This window comes from Suncus etruscus, chromosome 14 (genome assembly GCF_024139225.1).
Source record: "Suncus etruscus isolate mSunEtr1 chromosome 14, mSunEtr1.pri.cur, whole genome shotgun sequence".
Classification (NCBI taxonomy): Eukaryota; Metazoa; Chordata; class Mammalia; order Eulipotyphla; family Soricidae; genus Suncus; species Suncus etruscus.
In genome coordinates this window covers 29,250,757-29,266,468 of record NC_064861.1, presented here as the reverse complement: position 1 = coordinate 29,266,468, position 15,712 = coordinate 29,250,757, and the positions used below count along the sequence as shown (strand labels likewise).

Below are 15,712 nucleotides of genomic sequence, written 5' to 3'. Positions count from 1 at the left end.
TCTCTTTAACAGACTAATTTGAACCTGAAGATCGTGGAGATCTCCAAAGCTTCAGGAAGGAATTGATAAGCTGTCATGAGCTCTTGGGAGGGACTAACAAAATGCATTTCCATGAAGTAGGTAAATATCAAACATAAAATTAAGCCTGGCTCCTCCCTACCCAACAAATCAGCTTGTGAACATAGAATTAAGGCCACCTTTCCCATGCCTTATCAGTTTGCTATTTGAAATTCAGAATATTGGGGAAAAAAGAGTTATTTTCCTCATAGGTTTTGATTATTGTCAAAAGCAAAAGGTAGGGGGGATTAAAAAATCAAATTGCGGGGCCGGAGATATAGCACAGCGGTAAGGCATTTGCCTTGCATGCAGAAGGGCATTGGTTCGAATCCCAGGATCCCATATGGTCCCCTGAGCCTGCCGGGGTGATTTCTGAGCTTAGAGCCAGAAGTAACCCCTGAGCACTGCTGGGTGTGACCCAAAAAACAACAACAAAAAAGTTAAATTGGAAGCTCTCTCTAGGTGAATTTGGGGTACCCAGGGTTTGTTGAAAAAAGGTTCACCCCACATAACTTAAAATAATCAAGTAAGGGAGGAAATATACAGTTAGGAGCATTGAAAATATAATTCAGTTTTGGCCCAATAAAATTGCTGGAAACAAGCAAAAATCCTTGAAGACTAATTGGAAGCTCTGCTTATGTGGAAAGCACATTGCTACTTATACAAATGGAATTCTGGAGTGTTACAATTTTCATCAAGATGTATAAGAACAGATTCTAAAGAATCCAAAACATTTTCAAAATGGGAACATAATTGAGTTTTTACTCCTTAGGACTTCAATTTCTCCAGCTACTCTTTGACTGAAACCTATTGGTACCAGTGCCCATTAAAAACAATTTGTCACTAAGGAGGAGATACCAGATTACTCTTATGAAAATCTCCTCATGCTTGGTCTCAAGGACTTACATCCGAGGACTACAATTCCTGCAAGTGTCCCTAAACTATGGATGCCACAAAAACACTAAAGCTTTTTCTACACAAGTCCTCTGTGCTTACGAAATACTCTTGAAAGATATGGGTAATATAATTTTTACAAAAACTTGGGAATTGGCTTCCTAACTTGTGTTTGCTTCTGGGACACACCCACCAGTACTCAGGAATTACTAGTTGCAGTGCTTGGGGGTTATGGGGATCCAATCTGGGTCAACTGTGTGCAAATCATGCACTCTTTCTACCATACTATCAAACTGACCTTTGGCCTCCTAACTTCTGGAAGCATTCATTGTGACATTGCTTCTGTCAATGGTTTGAAGGCTGAACATTTCTCCAAACTGAATGCTTATTGATTGGAGTCTGTCTTTCTTTCTTCCCTAACCCCTGTCTCCCATATCTCTCTCTCACACATCTTCCTCTGTCTGTCTCCTAGTGTGCTAAGTAGAAGGAGTGCCCAATTGTCTTTGAGGAGCTCTGGGAAGCTGGCAGTTTTTGTCTATAAAGAAATCTGGTGATGGGGCTGTCATCATTACCCTTCACTTGCACAGACAAAAAATCTGCAAGAGTTCAGCTCAGCTTGTAGCCCAGCTTAGTGGAATCATCACAAATAAGAAGGGGGAAGCTTACCTTTTTGACTTCGTATTTAATGGCGAGTTTGATTCGGCTCAGGCTTGGACGGTGGTGTTCTGACCAGACTTGGAAGTTCACATCACCATTTAAAATTGCTTCCACTTCTTCTGTGTCTCGGCACAGGTCCAGCACTCCCACCACGAAGTCCTTGCACTGCATAGATAATTTCCTGTAATCGTTCTAACAGAATAAAGAGAAATCGGTGGTGTGTCTTATTGAGGTCTCCTTACTTCCACCCCATGATTGGCTTGCCCAGCGAGGCACTGTGTTCTACAATTGTTCACCAGGTTGAGCTTATGGGGTACACTGGGACAGAAGAATATGCTGGGTCCATAGTGACCTCAGCCAGGATTTATCAGGGTGTTCCATGCAGCAGAGCCCCTTAGGATAATTACAAATAAAATTCCAGTTCTAGCCTGAGTTACAAGTACTGGGGAGGAGACCCAGAAATCTTTCAAGCTTGTTCTAAGTGATTTGGATGCCTGTTAAATCCTATCAGGGTTCAGTCTCACACCCTCCCTCCCTTCTTCCCTCCCTCCCTCCTTCCTTCCCTTATCCCTCCTTTCCTCCATTCTTCTCTCCTTTCCTCCCTCCCTCCTTGCTTCCTTTCTTTCTTCCTCTCTTTTAATTTTGGGTCACACTCAGCTGGGTTCAGGGCTTACTGCTGGTTCTATGCTCAGGGTTTACCCAGATGATGCTCATATGTGGTGCTAGGAATTCAAATCCATGTTGGCTGCATGCATGAAAGCAAAAATCTTACTGGTACTGTACCCTCAGGGCTCTTTAAAAGCAGAACTTCTTTCATCCAATTCTGAGGGAGAAGTAGTTAGGAAATAAATTTTTAAGGCTGGTGGAAATTACACTTCCCTAATTTGCTACCTTTTTAAAATTGTAACTGCTCTACACAGGAAATTTACTGGAAAGCTATGAATGATAGATAAACATCGGGAAAAAGTGAGCACAAGTGTTTTTTCTTTTTATGTGTCAGGAAATCTGCTTTTAAACGATGAATTAAAAAATCTAATGTTATCTAAATATAACACAATTCTTTTTTATTAAAACATAGGCCCTTTGGTTTGGAAAATCATGACTCTTTAAATTGTTCATCCATTGAATAAACATTTTCAGACCTTGACCTTATTTATACTTTTAAAAAATGTGTTACCTCTGGAGTTTTTGCTTTTCTTCCCCTCATACTTAAATTATCTTTTAAATTATCTCTAAGAGTCCAACTTGATAGACTAGTGACATGCAACTCTTTCCTCCAAATACTGTTCTAATGATTCAAAATGTCAGATAAAAGAATGTTCATGTCATTGCTACTCCCCTTATGTATTTACCCCAGAGGTTTCCTTATTGGTTTCCCATTTGAAATAAATATATTATGGAGTGTTATATCACTTTCAGTGTAAATCATTGCCAAGAGCCTGAGACTGGCAAATGGTAGTTGGGAAATAGAACAGTTTTGCTTTTCCAGAACTCAAATCTCTCTGCAAATAGATGGAAGTCTACCAAACTGCACTATTTTTCTGTATTTTTCTGCATTAGTGATTCATTGTCTCCTTTTGGGCTACTTCATCAAATATCCCTTTATGGTACAGAAGGAAGCAAGTAAATGTTTGCTAGAAAAAGTGTCAAGAAAATGTATTTTTAGCTAAGCACGACTGCCCTTTTCTCTCTCTCTCTTTGTCAACCCCCCCTTTTTTTTTTCAGATGTGGATCTGGCAATGGCGTTCAGGGGTTACCCCTGGCAGGCTTGGGATGCTGGGAATTGAACCCAGGTCGCTGTGTGCAAGGCAAGTGCCCTACCGCTGTGCTATCACTCTGGTCCCCAGCCCTTCTTTTTTATATTTAATCTAGGTAGAAGAAGGGAGCTTTAGAAATTCTAATTAGAATAGTGCTTGTTCAGCTCAGGCAGATTGCTATGGAGGAAAATTCTGGGAAGCTCTTTGGAGTGCTTTTGGTTTGGGCACTTCATGAAGAACTGGGTTGATAACATGCAGAGATATGCTCTGTGCCCTTCCATCCTTTTATCCTTCTTATCACAAGTCACTCATATTTTTATTATTGATTATATGTATGAAGATGAAAAATTAACAACGGATAAAGCAAATGTGGTGTCTGGGTAGGGTGATAAGGAAAAAGTTGGGGACCAACTTCGGTACAATGTACTGTAAGTACAATGCTAAGAACAGTTTACTCAGAGCTAAAATTCTCTCCATAGTTATCAAGAGACAGGCGGGAGGCTCAATTCATACAGAACTTAATAGTGTTTAAAGAAGTTCAGCTCATATGGAGCAATTTAATACTGGAAGCTGTGCTACTGAAACTCAAGTTCCTTGAGTCTCTGATGTCCACCCCAGTGATTTTATTGTTTCTTTTTTGAGAAAAGATTATTATAGCTTATTGTTTAATTATGATATTGCATCATTAGCCAGATAAGATCTCCTCATTTGGTGGACTCTTTTGCCTAGAAGAATGTGTGAATGGATTCAGAAAGGAATGAAAAAAGACTTAACCTAATCTACCTTTGGTCTGAGGTCCCTAAACTGGAACTATGTCAGATTATATTTTCAAAGAGTCACTATATATTTCCAGATTTCATAGAGTTCAGAAGATAAAGTATCATCTCATTACTTTTATGGACACTCTTAGCTTGCCTTATCATAAAAAAAGAAGACACATTAGGGAAGTCAAATCAGGTAATCGCCTTTTTCCTTGTGCATTAGGCCCACAGACTGGAAGGCAAAAAGACCTTGGAAGGTTAGAAAGAATCTGGACTTGCCAGAAGGGAGGAGAGCTGATGGACACAGGAGATATATATGAGAAAGTCATGTCTATACCCAATCTTACTCAAAGCCCAAGGTGAACATCTCTGTGTAAATCTGATGATTATGTTCCACTGGATCAAGCTGGGCCCAGTGAACCTTCCAAGTCATATTTCTCAACTTTATTTGCAATTAGATGAGACATATACCCAAGACTTTAAAAAAAACCTTAAAAATAATAAAAATGTAATATTCTTGCACACAAAGTCTGCCAGTTTCAGTAGGTACCAGATATTCATCCTGCTTTATCACACTCAATTCTTTTAACCTTATGGTAGAAGATAATCAACACCTCAATTTACATACAATGAAACTGGTTCCTAAAGAGAAGCTAATAGGCTGAGTTGAATTTCCTTTATATTACTAATTTACTCATTTCTGGGTAGTCTCTCACTTCTCTTGAGCATCTTTTTTTCTCTTTCACTGTCACACTCATAACATTGTTGCTTTTGTTCTACTTGAGGGAGATTTTAATGTCTAAGAAAATTACCTTCCATATTCCTGTCTTCTTATTTCCTTGACACCATGTTTTCCAGTGACTTTATTGTCCTCAGCCACTTGTTCTCTTAGCTTTTGCCAAGACTGCAGCTTTTCCATGACCCTCAACTTGAATTTTCTCAGACCATCCCCTCCTCTATGCCTAGCTCACTCACTTTGGAAGACAACTCCTGTTGCCCTTTGATTTTACCATATGTATAAGCCATTGAAAACAGCATCTTTTCATGGGCCATCTTATTTTAGCTCTTCTTGTAGAGCTATATATCATGCTATCTATATTGCTAGTACCTTCATTTCTCCTGAAGCTTTTTTTTTTTGTTGTTGTTGTTGTTGTTTTGTTTTTGGATCACACCCAGTGGTCTAAAGGATTACTTCTGGCTCTGTGCTCAGAAATCATTCCTGGCTGGAGGGACTAAATAGGATGCTGGGGATTGAATCCACACTCGTCCTGGGTCAGCTGTGTGCAAGGCAAACAAATTACTGCTGTGCTATTACTCCAGTCCCACTCTCCTGAAACGTCTTTTGTTTATGTTCCTCACTGGTAGGAATTTGACCACAGTTGAGTCTAATCCTACATTAAGATCTCTTGCCTGTGCACAAAAAAAGAGGCCAGAGAACAGAGAATTGTATATGGCATCTGGCAAATTATCACATTATCCATTCTCTCTCTTGAATAAAAATTTTATACTTTCTCCTTTCCTAACATTTTAAAAAACATGCTCCTCATCCCATCTTCATTCTTATTTTCTATTCGATAGTAAAACAAAAGTCATCAGCAGAGGAACTCCACATGCACACAAAATCTCACATTCTATTATTACAGATCTGTGCTCATGGCTTCTCTCCTCTCTCACTGTGGGTAAGAATTGGTTATTGGGAAACTACGCCTGCCCAGTGGGGCCCGACTGTGAAAAATTGTGAGTGCTGCATGTGTATCTCTCTACTGTCCTCATGCGTGAACCTCTTGGGAGTGGGCCAAAAAGAGGCTCCAGAAGAGCACTTAACTCCGCTTCGCTACGTGGCCATGCGCTCTTTCTAAGAAAAAAAACACCATCGCAACAAGAAGAAAAAAATTACACTAAGAACTGTGCTGGATCACTGAAGCCCAGCATTTCTCTCCGGACTGTCTTCTCAGCTGCGTGCTCAGGCCTAAGATTTGATCCTGTGTGAGGCTTCATCCAGGGAGGACTCCCCTCCCTTGGAGGCAAGTCGACCCATCCAGAAAGGGCGGAGCCAGAGGACTGTGGCTGCCTGTATCATTTAGCCAATGAATACCACCACAACACGTAGAAAAACCCACAATATAAGTGTGACAATGGGGAAATAACGCAGGCCAGCATCAGACTTAGAGAATGAAGATGATAATTCTGATGACCAGATAATGACCAACCAACTAATCAACCTCTCAGATAAGGACTTTAGACTAGCAATATGGAAGATGCTCAACAAACTCAAAGAAACCATGGATCGAGTTGAACAGAACACTAATAAGAACCAAGAAAATATGAAGACAGAAATCACAAAACTTCAAACTAAAATAAAATGTCAACTAACAGGCCTGGAAAACTCAGTAAACGAAGTGAATGACAAAATGGATAAGCTCTGGGACAGAGTATGAGAAGCTGAGAATAGACTTGGTGCTGTGGAAGATGAGATACATAACAATTCCATACAGCGGAGAGATTGGAAAAAAAAACTTAAAGCAAATGAACAGACAATGGAAAAATTAGTCAAAGAATGGGAACAGATGAAAATAGAAGTCTATGATAAGCTCAACAGAAACAACTTAAGAATCATTGGAGTCCCAGAGACCCAGGAAGAAAATTTCCAGGAAGAATCAATGGTCAAGAACATCATTAAAGAGAAACTTCCAGAGCTAAAAATATATGTGATCAAATCCTGCATGCTCGAAGAGTACCAACCAAAAGAGACCCCAGAAAAACCACCCCAAGACACATCCTACTCACAAAGACGAATCTCACAGATTGAGACAGAATTCTGAAAACAGCAAGATCAAAAAGGGAAATTACATTCAAGGGAGCATCCTTGAGATTTACAGCAGACTTGTCACCAGAAACACTCAAGGCCAGAAAGCAGTGGTGGGATACTGTGACAAGACTGAATGAAATGAATGTTTCACCTAGAATACTGTACCCAGCAAAACTCACTTTCCAGTTTGATGGAAGAATACATGGTTTCACAGACAAAAAACAGCTCAGAAACTTTACAGACACAAAACCAGTCTTAAGAGAAAAACTGAAAGACCTAATTTAAGACAAGACTAACCAAAAGACACATCAAGTTTTGATATAAAGATGGCATTAAATCCCAGGACAATTCTTTCTCTCAACGTCAATGGACTAAATGCACCAGTTAAGAGACACAGAGTGGCTAAATGGATCAAAAAACTCAATCCAACCTTCTGCTGCCTACAAGAAACGCACCTGAATAGTCAGAACAAACATAGACTCAAAATAAAAGGCTGGAGAAAAATTATCCAAGCAAACAACACCCATAGAAAAACTGGAGTTTTTCTAATATCAGATAATGCAAACTTTATACTCAGGAAGGTTGTAAGGGACAAAGATGGACATTTTATATTAATCAAGGGGTATGTAGAGCAGGAAGAAATAACTCTCCTAAACATATATGCACTGAATGAGGGGCCAGCAAAATATTTAATACAATTGTTGACAAATCTGAAAAATAATATCAATAACAACACAATAATTGTGGGGGACTTTAACATGGCTTTGTCAACACTGGATAGGTTAACCAGACTGAAACCCAACAAGAATATACTAGACCTGAAAAGAGAAATGAAAGAAAGAGGCCTAGTGGATATATATATGACACTCCATCCCCAGAAACCTGGATACACATTCTTCTCCAATGTACATGGGTCATTCTCCAGGATAGACTACATGCTGGCACATAAAACATACCTCCATAATATCAAGAGGATAGAAATTTTGCAGACTACCTTCACTGACCACAAGGCTCTGAAATTATTTGTGAATTTCAAAGGGGCACAGAAGAAAAACTATAACACCTGAAGTTAAATAGCCTCATACTGAATAACCAGTGGGTCCGAGATGAAATCAAGGAGGAAATCAAAAGGTTTCTGGAAACAAATGACAATAAAGACACAAACTATCAGAACTTATGGGACACAGCAAAAGCAGTTCTGTGAGGAAAATTTATAGCTATGCAAGCACACATCAGGAAGGAAGAAGGGGCTTACCTGAGTAGCTTATTGACGCAGCTCATAGAACTAGAAAGTGCTCAACAAAAGGACCTAAAAATAGGAAGACAGAAGGAAATAACAAAGCTGAGAGCAGAAATTAACAAAGTGGAAACCCAAAAAACAATCTGAAAGATCAATGAAAGCAGAAGTTGGTTCTTTGAAAAAATAAACAAGATTGATAAACCACTGGCAAAACTAACAAAAAAGAGAGAAACTTGATAACTCGTATTAGGAATGAAAAATGAGAGATAACTACTGATATGGCAGAGATTTAAAGGGTAATCAGAAACTACTTTGAGAAACTCTATGCCACTAAAAATGAGAACATGGAAGAAATGAATAAATTCTTGGACTCTTATAATCTTCCATGATTGAAGGAAGAGGATGTAGCATATCTAAACACCCCCATCACTATTGATGAAATTAAAACAGTAATCAAATGTCTTGCCCAAAAACAAAAGCCCAGGCCCAGATGGATTCACTAATGAATTCTTTCAAACTTTCCAAGAGGAACTACTACCAATCCTGGCAAGACTCTTTCATGAAATTGAACAAACGGAAACACTTCCAAATAGCTTTTATGAAGCCTACATCATCTTGATACCTAAACCAGACAGAGATGCTATGAAAAAAGAAAATTACAGACCAATATCGCTGATGAATACAGATGCAAAGATCCTCAACAAAATCCTGGCAAATAGGATTCAATGCCTCATTAAGAAGATCATCCACTATGATCAAGTAGGTTTCATCCCAGCAATGCAAGGATGGTTTAACATCCGTAAATCTATCAACATAATACACAACATCAACAACAAGAAAAATAAAAATCACATGATCATATCAATAGATGCAGAGAAAGCATTTGATAAGGTCCAACACCCATTCTTGATCAAAACTCTCAGCAAGATGGGAATGGAAGGAACTTTTCTCAATATAGTTAAGGCTATCTACCACAAGCCAGTGGCAAATATTATCCTCAATGGAGAAAATCTAAAAGCCTTCCCTCTAAATTCTGGCACAAGACAAGGCTGTCCTCTCTCACCACTCCTATTCAACATAACACTGTAAGTACTCGCTATAGCGATTAGGCAAGAAAAAGCTATCAAGGGAATCCAGATAGGAAAGGAAGAAATCAAGCTCTCACTGTTTGCAGATGATATGATACTCTACTTAGAAAACTCTAAAGACTCTACCAAAAAGCTTCTAGAAAGAATAGACTCATATAGCAAGGTGGCAGGCTACAAAATTAACACACAAAAATCAATGGCCTTTCTATACACCAATAGTAATAAAAAAGAAGTGGACATTAAGAAAACAACCCCATTCATAATAGTGCCACACAAACTCAAATATCTTGGAATCAACTTGACTAAAAATGTGAAAGACCTATACAAAGAAAACTATAAAACTCTTCTCCAAGAAATAAGAGAGGACACGCAGAAATGGTAACACATACCCTGCTCATGGATTGGCAGGATTAACATCATCAAAATGGCAATACTCCCCAAGGCATTATACAGATTTAATGTGATCCCTCTAAAGATACCCATGACATTCTTCAAAGAAGTGGATCAGGCACTTTGGAAATTAGTTTGGAACAATAAACACCCTAGAATAGCTAAAGCAATCATTGGGCAAAAGAATATGGGAGATATTACTTTCCCAAACTTTAAACTTTACTACAAAGCAGTAGTTATCAAAACAGCATGGTATTGGAATAAGGACAGGAACTCAGATCAGTGGAATAGGCTTGAATACTCAGAAAATGTTCCCCAGACATACAATCACCTAATGTTTGATAAAGTAGCAAGAAATACTAAATGGAGCAAAAAAAAAGCCTCTTCAACAAGTAGTGTTGGCACAACTGGCTAGCCACTTACAAAAAATTGAACTTAGACCCCCAGCTAACATCATGTATGAAGGTAAAATCCAAATAAATTAAAGACCTCGATATCAGACCAAAGCCATAAGATATATAGAACAACACATAGGCAAAACACTCCAGGACATTGAGACTACAAGCATCTTCAAGGAGGAAACTGCACTCTCCAAGCAAGTGAAAGCAGAGATTAACAGATGGGAATATATTAAGCTAAGAAGCTTCTGCACCTCAAAGAAAATAGTGCCCAGGATACATGATCCACCCACTTAGTGGGAGAAACTATTCACCCAATACCCATCAGATAAGGGGCTGATCTCCAAAATATACAAGGCACTGACAGAACTTTACAAGAAAAAAACATCTAATCCCATTAAAAAATGGGGAGAAGAAATGGACAGACACTCAAAGAAGAAATACAAATGGCCAAAAGGCACATGAAAAAATGCTCCACATCACTAATCATCAGGGAGATGCAAATGAAAACAACTATGAGGTATCACCTCACACTCCAGAAAATGGCACACATCGCAAAGAATGAGCATAAAAAGTGTTGGCGGAGATGTGGAGAGAAAGGAACTCTTATCCACTGCTGGTAGGAATGCCATCTAGTTCAACCTTTATGGAAAGCGATATGGAGATTTCTCTAAAAACTGGAAATCGAGCTCCCATATGATCCAGCTATACCACTCCTAGGAATATACCCTAGGAACACAAAAATACAATACAAAAACCCCTTCTTTACACCTATATTTATTGCAGCACTATTTACCATAGCAAGACTCAGGAAACAACCAAGATGCCCTCCAACAGATGAATGGCTATAGAAACTGTGGTACATATATACAATGGAATATTATGCAGCTGTCAGGAGAGATGAAGTCATGAAATTTTCCTATACATGGATGTACACGGAATCTATTATGCTATTACTATTATTATTATTATTATTATTATTATTATGCTATGAGTGAAATAAGTCAAAGAGAGAGAAAAACGCAGAATGGTCTCACTCATCTATGGGTTTTAAGAAAAATGAAAGACATTCTTGCAGTAATAATTTTCAGACACAAAAGAGAAAAGAGCTGGAAGTTACAGCTCACTTCAGGAAGCTCACAAGAAAGGGTGATGAGTTTAGTTAGAGAAATAACTACATTTTGAACTGTCCTAATAATGAGAATGTATAAGGGAAATGGAAAGCCTGTCTAGAGTACAGGTGGGGGTCGGGTGGGGAGGAGGGAGATTTGGGACATTGGTGATGGGAACATTGCACTGGTGATGGGTGGTGTTCTTTACATGACTGAAACCCAAACACAATCACGTATGTAATCAAGGTGTTTAAATAAAATATATAGAAAAAAATAACTGTAGTAGAATACCTGTCTCAATACAGGCAGGGGATGGAAAGGGGTGGGTGTTCTGGTTATGACTGTAACCCAACTATTATCATGTTACTTAAATAAAAAATATATTAAAAAAAAGAATTGGTTATTGTTTAGGCCATTTTGTTTTGTTTTGTTTTGTTTAGGGGCCATAGCTGGCAGTGCCCAAGGGTTACTTCTGGCTCTGCACTCAGAAATCGCCTCTGGCGGGTTCAGGGGACCATATGGGAAGCCAGTAGTTGAACCTGGGCTGTCCCGTTTGGCCTTGTGCTAGGCAAACACCCTACTGCTGTGTTGTCTCTCTGGCCCAACCTAAGGCCAATTCTAACACTGGTGTAGGCTTCCACCTACTCAAGGATATAGCTCCTGTGGTTTTACATTGTGTCCTCTGTATTGTCAATTTCCCCTTTCCTGTTTATGCAAGATTGTTGATGATCTCAGCTTATTTTTTATATTTTTACTTCCTTATTCAATTATTACTCAAATTTCCAGTTCTATTTTATAGCAGAAAGCTGCTCTTTTGAACAGAATTGTCTACTCTCACTGTTTCCAGTTACCATTCTTTTATTATTTGCTATCTAACTTGACCTTTACTTTTCTTGTAAAAAATCACACATGAATTTTATATTGCAAAAACCCAATGGTTGGATCTTGGGCCCTATTAAGAAATATAGTAACAGTGCCTGAGAGTTGGCGCTAGAGGTAAGATGTCTGCCTTGCAAGCGCTAGCGTTCGATCCCCAGGCATCCCAAATCGTCCCCCCAAGCCAGGAGCAATTTCTGAGCTCATAGCCAGGAGTAACCCCTGAGTGTCAAACAGGTGTGGGCCAAAAACCAAAAAAAAAAAAAAAAAAAAAAAAAGAAAAAGAAAAAGAAAAAGAAATATAGTAACATAGCTGCTCACTTTCTCCTTCCCTTTTTTTTTTTTTTTGTTTGTTTTTGGGTCACACCTGGCAGCACTCAGGGGTTACTCCTGGCTCTATGCTCAGAAATCGCTCCTGGCAGGCACGGGGGATCATATGGGATGCTGGGATTTAAACCACTGTCCTTCTGCGTGCAAGGCAAACGCCTTACCTCCATGCTGGCCCCTTACTTTTTTCTTCTTGATATATACACTTTATTTGGCTTTTAAATCTTCTATGCCCCTCCCATGGTTATTTTTTATATTGTTTTTTAATTCTCATTTCCTTGGAATGCCCCCTCAGGAAATATGCTCAGTAGCTTTTTATTTTCCTTTAGTCAGTTTACACTGTTTTAGAATATACAGTATAAAATCATGCATTAATATGTTTACACTAATAACTACAAAATCCATCTCTGTAGCCTAGTCTTTCTTGAACTTGACTTATATTGAATTGCCAGTTTTGTATATCCACTTAGATGACTGAAAGGAATTTCAGATTAAATAAACCAATTCTGGGAACCAGAGAAATAATAGTACAGTGGATAAGGTGCTTACCTTGTACATGGCTGATCTGGATTTGATCATTGGTACTTCATATGGTTCCTTGAACTTGCTAGGATTGATTCTTGGTGCAGAGTCAGGAGCAAGCTTTGATTAAAAACTTCTGGGTGTGGCCAAAAGACCAAACATATTTTTTATTTAAAAAAAATCTAGGTTTGGATCTAGTTTTGTTCACTTTAGTCCCTTTTATTTTCTTAGTTGTTTAGTATAAACATTTTATTTTTGATTCATTCAATAAATTTATTTTTATTGATTCTAGTTTTATTTTATTTCTCTCTTTCTCTCATACATCACATACAGATTATATTATTTTCAGTTCCATCTTCCAAATATATACATAATCTGATCTTTTTTCAGTGGCTCTATTATTTCCACTTCCATTTAAACCGAAGAATCTCCTAGTTATTTGGCTTTCTGCTTTCTTTTCAGAAAAAATGATCACTCCCCATCCTGAATTCTGCCTTCTGTATATAAACTAGCAAGTAGAAGTGCCTCCTAATTGTATTGAAGTTGCCACTACACTGCAGGATGTATCCCACTCTCATCCCCCCAAATTCTGAAAATACCCATCTAAGCCATCATTGCTCAGATTAATTTGAGACACCCCCCCTAAGGTTCTTGATCGACTTATCCTCTATGGTGTATTTTCTCTACATCATTAGGAGAATGCTTAGAAAAAATGTCATGGAACTGCTTGCTCAATCCCTTCATTTGTTACTCATCCATTCAAGGTAAAAGTGAAACCTTTATACTGACCTAGAAGCAAAGTATGTTATCTAGCTTCTCTATTATCTTCCTCATTTTATATCCAAATAGTTTTCTCTTGTTCTCAGTCTGTTCTTGCCCTTTCTGTAACCTTTCTTTCCTAGAATTCAGATGCAGTTGAAATGGAGCAGACCGTTGTACTATTCCCTTTGCTTAGAATGCTATTTCCTTCAGTATTTGGGGAATTCTTTGAAGTCTCTACTCAATTTTTTCACACAATCTTTGACTACCTGTGAAACAAATTACAAACCTCTTTTATTCCCCATCATGTGTTTTTCTCATAGACTTATTAAATAAACTATATATTTTATCACATTTATTACAGATCTATTGAATATAAGCTTCTGAGCAAGATTTTCTTTTATTCATACATATATCATTAGCCTAGAATGATCATTTCCTGGAACATGATATGAATTCAGAAAATAATTGTTAAATCAGAGTAGTGTCAGACAAAATAGCTTCTCCGAGGTAGAGCCAAATTGAAACAGGTTGATCTGACCCAAATCTTGTTTTCATCTCTCTCACCGTGCTGCACTGATTCCTAAAATTCACACATGTTTTTTCAAGTTGTTTTGAATTTCCTCTTTCCTTTTGTTTTTATAAACATTTTTAGTACACATGTTTGTATCTATATGAAATTCTGTTGAGTTTTTATTGAAATTGTGTTTTCTATAGATCATTTGAAGGAGAGAAAACAAATTGGGCTAAGTTCACCAGACCTTGAATATAATTTATCTTTCTATTATTTGGGTTTCCTTTGGGTTATTTCATTAATGTTTTATAGTTTTGAGCCTATGGATTATATATGTACATTTTGTAATACAAACCTATTTTTTTGGGGGGGTGGGATACATTCAGTGTTGTTTAAAACCTACTCCTAGCTCTGCACTCAGGGGTTAAAGAGGGAAGGCTCAGGAGACCATATGGAGTGGTTGAGGCAAGCACCCTATCTACTGTACTATCACTCTGGCCCAAAGACATACCTTCTTTTCTTTTTACCTATTTGGTATAATTTTCAAATGACTTTATTAGATATACACAAATATTATTGATGTTTGTGCATTGACTTTATATTCAATGTCCCAAATAAAGTCATTTATCTGGTGTCTTAGAGGTTCCTTGAAATTTTCTATGTAGACAAACATGCTGTTATCTGAAAATATGGTTTATTTACAATTGAGTGAACACAGCTGAAATGCATCAGGTTGTATAATCAATAACTAGAGTTTACATTAGTTTGAAGATTTGCAGCATATTATTTTTAGGAAAAATATGTCAACTTTATTTTTTCTGACTTTCAACCCAAAATAATTGACTTAGAACTTTTTTTTAGTATATTTTTTATTTATTTAAACATCTGTGATTAGGTTTCTGTCATGTAAAGAACACCCCCCTTCACCATTGCAACATTACCATCACCAATGTCCCAAATCTCCCTCCATCCCACCCCACCCCCACTTGTACTCTATACAGGCTTTCTAGTTCCCTCATTCATTCACATGTTTATGGTAGTTCTCAGTGTATATGCAGTATAACTGCATTCACCACTCTTTGTGGTGAGCTTCATAAAGTGAGCTGGAAGTTCCAGCCCTCCCCTCATTGTCTCTGAGGATTGTTGCAAAGATGACTTTTATTTTTCTTAAAACCCATAGATGAGTGAGACTATTCTGTGTCTCTTTCTCCCTCTGACATTTCACTCAGCATAATAGACTCCATGTACATCCATGTATAGGAAAATTTCATGACTTCATCTCTGCTGATGGCTGCATAATATTCCATTGTATATATGTACCACAGTTTCTTTAGCCATTCATCTGTTGAAGGGCATCTTGGTTGTTTCCAGAGCCTGGCTATTGTGAATAGCGCTGCAATAAACATAGGTGTGAGGAAGGGGTTTTTGTATTGTATTCTTGTGTTCCTAGGGTATATCCCTAGGAGTGGTATAGCAGGATCGTATGGAAGCTCAATTTCTAGTTTTTAGAGGAATCTCCTATTGCTTTCCATAGAGGTTGGACTAGACAGC

At 38.0% G+C, this 15,712-nt stretch overlaps 1 protein-coding gene across 1 annotated transcript in view; it reads right to left on the bottom strand.

The window, feature by feature from the left end:
* TRPC7 (transient receptor potential cation channel subfamily C member 7) overlaps window positions 1-15,712 on the bottom strand; it is a 165,091-nt gene that overhangs the window by 91,641 nt on the left and 57,738 nt on the right. Inside the window, exon 3 of the mRNA XM_049787363.1 lies at window positions 1,618-1,800. Coding sequence (XP_049643320.1) covers window positions 1,618-1,800 — 183 coding nt within the window. The remainder of the gene's footprint in view (window positions 1-1,617; window positions 1,801-15,712) is intronic.